The following is a 7,782-nucleotide window of genomic DNA, read 5'->3' as shown; positions in this document are numbered from 1 at the left end:
CCTATGGGTGGACGTTCGTGATCTGGCATTGGCGCACGTTCTGGCAATGGAAAAACAAGAGGCAGCTGGCCAGCGGTTCTTGGTTTCTCCAGGACACTATTCCAACAAGGACATTGTGAGAGGTATCTGGGAAGCATTCCCTGAACTCCGGGAAGGTTTGCCAACGGGAGACGCATTGACACCTGGTACATTTCCGCCCGAGGGATGGTATGGATATGATAGTACCAAGTCCAAGAAGGTTTTGGGCGTCACCTATCGACCACTGAAGGAGTGCATTATCGACACGGTGAACAGTCTTAAGCCATTTGTCGAATAATGTCGAGACCAAGAAGATAGCATTTCAAATATGAGTAATATCCAGCTTGCTATAAGAATGCATTGGAGTTAGTCGTTGACACCTTCTTAGGAGCGACGAAGAGCCGCGAGACGTTAACCTATCATTTTTGAAACCTTCTGAGTACACGTTCCCTCTATGATATGTATATGAGTTTGTTGGTGTGAGTATCAACAGCCCTGTTTCCTTTGCGCAGAGTGAACTTCAGGGCTACGTACCCGGCTTTTTCCATTCAATCGATCGGGCCTATCACATGACGTCACCCAGATTTTCTACTCTGTCCCCTTTGACTCGATGATTCCTTTTATCCTATCCCCGAGACCTTCTCCGAACTATATTTCCTCGCTAGTATGGAACAGCTAACGAGTTGGCTGTGGTTGGCCATTCGTTCTTAGCGTGATCGGAAACCCCGAGCCCCGAGAATTCTCAACAGAAGTTGACGGTCCAAATTTAACATACCTCTCTTATTTCAACCGCCATGCTCCAGTCGTCTGGAATCTCCGGACCTTGTCAAAATCTACTAGAGGACATTGCCACCTTCGGTCAAGGCGCAGACCAGTATTGCCACCAGCATCCTCCTGGTCAGAGTCCAGGTTGCGGCAGCTGACAACAGTCGGTATTATTTTCAATTCTTTGGAGGCTCTCCTTGTCTTGCTATACGAAGCCTCAGTTGCGACTGGGAGCATAGATGGATGGCCACGTCAAAGCGGAGCGAAGGGTTCAGACCCCGCCTTCGGCATGTGTCATCAAGTGTCGTCACTTCGGCTCCGTCCTCCCGGCTTCGGCTTATAGCCCAACGAACTGTCGGCGTCGATGGGAGCAACCACTTTTAGCTTGTGGCGCAATCGTAGAATGTGCTGGCAGCGCAGTTTCTTCCACAAATGGTTGGTGAGCATGGCGACAATTGGGGAAAGTCGATCCCAGAGCGACGGGGGTGTTATTTACTAGGGTGCTTTGCTCATTTTTCAAGAAGGGCAGATCTTTGTCTAGGCCGGCAATGCGAAAGTGAGGATGGAAGGAGGTATCGAAGCCCGTGGCGCAAATAGTATAAAGTCTACTGCAAACTCCTTACCAGTCGCGGACTCTATTACGCCACCAGGTGTACTCGCCAACGAGTGCTTCCAGGTAGGAGTGGGACGCCGAGTTGAGCTTGCTCACGATTTGTGAATAGGTCGTCTGGTGTTTGCCCGGGCAGCCAAAAAACAAACATTTTTATGAGAAAAGAAACACTATGAACCCACAGCATGTTTCGCTTCGTCTGACTTGGGCGTGTTGCGTGAGACTAGCTTAAACGATTCAATTCGCTCTCGAGAGCCTTCTTATACCGGGTAATTTATGCTAGGCTTGGCTTCGAAAGGATTTTCATCAATCTTCGTCATTGTACCTCTCCTAGGAGAATTCGAAAGGTCTAGCACCAGAGGAGATCTCTGCTCCTCTTGGAGATGAAATGGGGCTCGTCGTTGCACACTTGACATGAGAGAAAAAGCAAGCTTTGGACGCGAAGCTAGCCGAAACGCCAGATGTCCTTCAACTGCTCCACACCCCAATCGCCATTGAAGAGAAAGGCTCTAGAGTCATTGGACGAGAGCGCTAGCTCATCATCAACCAATTTCCTGGAGAGTTCCGAGTTTATGGAAGATTGTGAGGATGTGGACGTAAAGGTTAGCAGAAGCTTCCTGAATCAAGAGCGTCATTGACAGCAAGGTGCGATCAAAGACGGATTGTGATCAGTGAAGACGAGCACAAGCAGATGGCTTCATTCAGTGAGTAGTCGCTCTTTTTCGTGTCCCAACGCAATGGAGTTAACGCCGACCCATTTTGTTTCTCAGATAATGTTTCTCAGATGATTGAATTGTGTTGAAGATTTGGTCCAGATACCTTCCGATGTGGGAAGTGACAAGGAGAAGGATTAGTCATTTCTTGGTCATCATTGTAAATACACTCCAGCCTGCGGAATCTCTCTCTGAGAGTGTGTATATATATGTGCAGCATGGGAGCCATGTTTGTGATGAAGGAAATAACGAAGTAATGAGGAAACATTCCGAGTCCGAGCATAATCTCATATCCTTAACAAATTGACTCTGAGATTAAATTGCGAACTGGTGGTGTGTTCGGGTAATTACATGGAGTTTTAGGCGAAGGCTCACGTGTAATTTTCACAACTGCAGGCAGTGAGAGCAAGAAATCTACTGGGACCATTGAACATAATATTTGCGCAGAGAACGGGTCTTCTATGCTTCCCTTGAGTACAGTGATCCACCTTAATAGCAATATTCTTTGTACTTCTGGAGACTATGAAGGGTGGTTCCCCTCCATGACTACATTCTCGGAAGATAGACAGAGCATTAGGAGGTGAGCCCACGGCACGGGCGATATTGAGGAGTATTGATATGAGGAAGAACGAATATCGTTTGGTCTTCCCACCTTGTCTCAACAGCGCCTTCAAATCTTGAAGCTCGCCGTTTTGGAGTCTGAAGAGGTCAAGAAAGTAGTCGTGAAGGACTGTGACTAAAAGACCGTTGTTTCAAAGAAAGGGCCACCGGATTTCAGTACCATTGCAGCCATATTCGGACGCTTGGTGATAATAGTGACCTGGTGATGGTTCCCAGCATCGAACAGGTACGTAAGCGGCCGCCCCCTTTTGTACGCATCTTGTGGATATAATAAAATCGCTTGATTTGGTTCCCGTCTTTCAACCACGTACGGTTTGCATCACCCTCGAGGTAGAGAACATAAAGTAAGCTGTGATGAGTCCCCAAGCGTTTGAAGTGAAGGGAAGCCGTCGATAACGTTCCAGCAATGTTCATCCATCTTGGCGGTTCCTTCCTGGCAAGTTCAAGGCTAGTTTTCGACTTCCATAATAGCAACCCCCTCCTTTTCCTCTCCTTGGAATTGACGATGCAAACGTTCCATATTGGTATCTTCCAGGGTGATGTGATCGCCAAAGATGGCAGCAATGTCTTCCAAACGTTTTCCTTTTGTCTGTTTCCAAAAATTGTCAGCTTCTCTCTGGGTGCAATTGTCAAGATTTCCTCACCTCTGGGAAAGTGAAGTAAACTACGAAGATGGCGATGGTATTCAGCGAGACGAAGAGCGCGTAATACTTATACCCGACATCTGCAAATGCTGTGGGTGCTGACTCGACGAAAATGATGGAACTGGCGAACAGTCCGGAGATGGAGACGCCTAATCCTCTCGCTCGGAGGTGGGTAGGAAAGATTTCCGAGGTATAAATGTAGGTGTTGGCATCGACACAGCAACCATACCTAGACAAACTAGTCAGATATGTCGACTGAATGCCGAATTAACGCTTTACCAGAAAAGTTGCCAGAAGAGGAAGAACACGGCCCCGGAAGCTACAGCACGACTGCCGGTCTTCTCATATACTGCTAAAGTGGTCATCTCACCGATAAGTGAAGACAGACAGCCAATTAGGCCAATCGCTGATCCCCAGTTAGAGGCATTTTGACCAGTGTTCGACCGGGAACTCACTGAGCAATCTGACCCGGCCCACCCGATCAACAATTAGAGCGCAGAGACCGTTGCAAACAAAGGAACAGGTTATCCAAATGCTCTGCATGAGAAGCTGTCTTATAACACTGAATCCCAGGCCATGGTAAAGCAAAGCGGAGTAGTCTCCGTGGTATGTCAGTTGCGGTCTTGTCCCAAAAGATAGGAGAGCCGCCTTACTGGCAAACACCAGAGTGCCCGTGCATTGAGCGGCGACCATCGTACCAAAGCCCAGCAAGCACCTTTTCCTCAGGGAGGGTTTCCGGAAGAAGTCATTCCAAAGTGCTCGGTTCCTCCTTTCCCGCACAATCTGGGAATGAAGCAGTTGGAATTCTTGGTCGATGCCAGCTGTATCTTCCTGATCGACAGATTCGGCTCTCGTGGCCGTGAAGCACGTCAAAGCTTCGTCTGTGCGATCATTGTTCAGTACTAGCGGAATCAGTGAAGGCTTAGTGCAAACAAAACAAGCACGACTCACGCCAGCGTGGAGATTCTGGAACGAGCCAAAGACCCGACAGCAGCAAGATGGGTAGGACACATTGGAAGGCCAGAGGGATTCTCCATTGAGCCCCAGACGCATCGACAAAGTAGAAGCCGAAGCCGACCCAGGATGAGAGAGAATATCCGGCGCAAATCATAGTCTGCCGCTGTTAACGCACATTCGTTGAGGAAGAACAGAGTATTCTACACCATGCATGCCCACCAACAACCCTCGAATTTGGGGAGGGGCAATCTCGCTTTGGTAGAGAGGCACCAGCGTGAGCAGAGCACCTGGGCCCAAAATTAGCTATGTACATCGGAGGTGACGATACAACGACGCAAGCTTACCGACCGCGATGCCGGTGATCAAGCGAGCAACGATGTACTAGGTAAGGTGGTTCAGAGCAACTCAGATCGGGTATTCGTTCGTCCACGACTCACCATTGCGATGTGTACACTCCCGGACTGAAGGCCGCCGCCGATAATCGTCAACAGGGCCGCGGCCATCAGAGCCTTCTTGCGACCGAAGTTGTCGGCAAGGCAGAAGCATGATAGGGCACCGATGAGACCGCCTCCCTGGAACAGGCCGTTCATGGCGCCAATGAGCTGGGTGGCATTCGAGGCCCTGTCGAGATGGAAGTACGACAGAAACGTAGGTTGACCCAGCGTCGTGGAGATGATGCTTGCACTGTAGCCGTATGATAAGCTGCCGAGTGCGACCAGCAACACAATCTGCGGAAGTCAGTATGGGTCATCACAGCGTGGAGAAGCAGACAGGTACGCACTGCAAATTGAACCAGCGAGAGATGCATGTAGGCTTGTAGGTCGAGGTGTATCAGATCGTTGTGCCACTTACGATATAGCACGACGATCTTCGTCCTGGACGTGAGATCTTGGCGAGATATTTAAACCGAGCATGGCCTGCAGTTTCAGAGAACCTGCATGACCGGATTCCCGGGGTGTTCGTATTCTTATTGCTCGTGTCACCGTGCCGGTTCTACGGGTCCAGTGCCTCATGCGCACACTCTACTTCGTTGTGATTTATTAATGATAGCAGCCATCCTTCGAACCCATGCCGAGCTACGGTGACCCCGCGGGAACAAGACGGGAGAGGAGCGGGTGATTCGGGAAGGGCTTACCGGCAGAGTAGTCGGCTACCCTCCTCCTCCTCCCGGGGTAAAACGTGGTCGGTTAGGAATCTCCCCCCGCCCCAGCCCCCTCGACATGCACCCCGTCAGCTTTTCAGTCTGTCTTCGCAGCCGAGAGCGACGCCATACTGTTACCCTATCCCAGAACCACTCGGTGATGAGCATTCAATGACGGCTAGAATTGTGAGCTGCCTTGAGATTCCTGACAACCGACATAAATGCCCACCAGGCATTATTGATGCGCATTCGCTTAGTTTTGCGGCGCACCGTTTGATGCGGAAGGACAGTCTCAGAAGAGCTCCAGCGGCACGGTGTGGTTAGTGAATTGTTCCCTGGGTTTTTCGTAAATTGAAATCTTTTGTCACTTGTCAGTGTTTAGTGGCCATCTTCAGTCCTCGCCGTCTTTTTGGCCCTTCTTCGCATTACCTCCAAATCAAAGAACAATGTCCAGTACAAGTGTTAGTAGCTGCCCTTCGGCGATCGTCACAGGAGCTGGTTCTGGTAAGTTGGATCTCTCCTGTTCCTTTTGTTGACTGGCCCAGTGTGTCGACCCTTTGTTTGTCTCTCTGTGCTCCAGTCACGACGTTCCCACCACCAGCGCAGACTGCCACTGACGCTTGCCATAAATCATGCACAGGCATCAGCTTTGCATTTGCTCGAATTCTCTATGAGAAGGGCTACAATGTCGTCATCGCCGATACTGCGTTGCGACCGGAGGCGGAGGGCTTTGTCAAGGACGCATCGTCTGGAAAGGACGCGCCCAACGTCATTTTCGTGAAGACCGATGTCAGTGACTGGGTCCAATTAGAAAATACGTTTGAAGTTTGCGAGAAGGAATTTGGTGACGTTCCCGACATTGTCTGTCCCGGTGCGGGCGTCTACGAGCCCGTAAGTCGGAGCTTCTTGGATGTCTCTTGTTGTGATGGGGCTCATGGTTACACTCCATCTAAAACGATTCCCCTTGACCTTTACTAAACATTCCTGACGGTTATATAGCCAAGTGCAGGCTGTTGGGGAGACAACGATCTCGCTTCTCACTACAAGATACTTGATATCAACCTACTGCACCCGATCAAAATGACCCGACGGGCAATCAGGAGAATGGTAGGCGCTAAGAAGAAAGGGGCTATCCTCCACATTTCGAGCATCGCCGCCGAAATTGTCAGCATCATCACCCCACTGTATCAGGCATCCAAGCATGGGATTGCTAGTTTCGTGATGGGTATGGCACCCTTGGAGGAGCTCTGTGGTATCAGAGTCCTTGGTGTCGCTCCTGGGTAAGTTGACGGCAACAATTTCATGACTGGGTTATTCAAGCCCGATACTGATAGAACTGACATCCTATCACCTGTTGCAGGTCTATCGCCACTCCTCTGCTCTTGGAGGACAAACGAGTAGCTGGATGGCTTGACATGTCCAAGGACGTCCTCCTGGACCCGAGTGTCATCGGACGTGCCTTGTGGTCATTGGCGGAAAACAAGAATGGCAGATACCTGCCAGGCACACTCTTGGAAGTGGCTGACGAGTCTGAAGACTGTTGGCGGAGTATCCCGTTGTACAATAATCCTGGTCCTCGCGGTATTGCTCGCAGTATCAGTAACAAAGACAAAGCCTTGGACTTGGTTAAGCAAATGATAGCGGAAGAAACGGCCAAAGCGTGAGTAGGTCGGACCTTCGCTCAGTAGAGAAAGGAATCCGCTCGTTTCTCAGACCTTGTTAGACATAGTGAGAGCGTTGAGAAAACGTGAAAGTGATAGTTGAGTCAATTCAATCTATATCTCGACAACAATGGGCAAGGTCAATGTCCACCTTTTTATCAGCTTGCTCCATAGCCCCAAGTGGCTAGGCATAACCTCTCGCTGAAGGTAGTGATCATACATTCAGATACGGATCTGACGATGTTGTAAGTTATGTCGCTCGCTGATGGCAGTAGGAATGGCGGTTGGAGGAAGAGCGGATGTAACAGTCTTTCTCCGCTTCGATGGCCGGCCTCATGGAATCAGGTCCTGCCTCTTGGTGGGTTTTTGGCCGTGTCTTATAGTTGTGATACTCGCCGGTCAATTGTTGCCATTGAAAGAGGTGGTCCAGTTGTTAATACTGTGATCGAGAAACAGGCGCCTGACATTCAAGAGCTGTGGAAATGACCGTATTGATGGGTGCAGCGATTTCTTGGAGAATACGGCAACCACCAAAATTAGGTGGGTGTCGGACCACTCTCACACTGTCACACTCTCACACTGTCACACTCTCACACTGTCACACTCTCACACTGTCACACTCTCACACTGTCACACTCTCACACTGTCACAC

At 49.9% G+C, this 7,782-nt stretch overlaps 1 protein-coding gene across 1 annotated transcript; it reads right to left on the bottom strand.

The window, feature by feature from the left end:
* Positions 1-3,175: 3,175 nt before the first annotated feature.
* Positions 3,176-5,136, bottom strand: PV06_11284 (uncharacterized protein; the record flags this gene model as incomplete). The annotated part of the gene is made up of 10 exons (XM_016412931.1): positions 3,176-3,316; positions 3,372-3,600; positions 3,651-3,777; positions 3,827-3,970; positions 4,025-4,273; positions 4,323-4,485; positions 4,533-4,615; positions 4,673-4,709; positions 4,766-5,056; positions 5,110-5,136. The coding sequence occupies 10 exons, from the start codon at positions 5,134-5,136 to the stop codon at positions 3,176-3,178; spliced, it is 1,491 nt and encodes a 496-aa protein (XP_016256685.1).
* Between the last annotated feature and the right edge of the window lie 2,646 nt (positions 5,137-7,782).

The sequence above is a fragment of the Exophiala oligosperma genome (assembly GCF_000835515.1).
Source record: "Exophiala oligosperma strain CBS 72588 unplaced genomic scaffold supercont1.25, whole genome shotgun sequence".
NCBI lineage: Eukaryota > Fungi > Ascomycota > Eurotiomycetes > Chaetothyriales > Herpotrichiellaceae > Exophiala > Exophiala oligosperma.
This window is presented reverse-complemented; position numbering and strand designations above follow the sequence as displayed.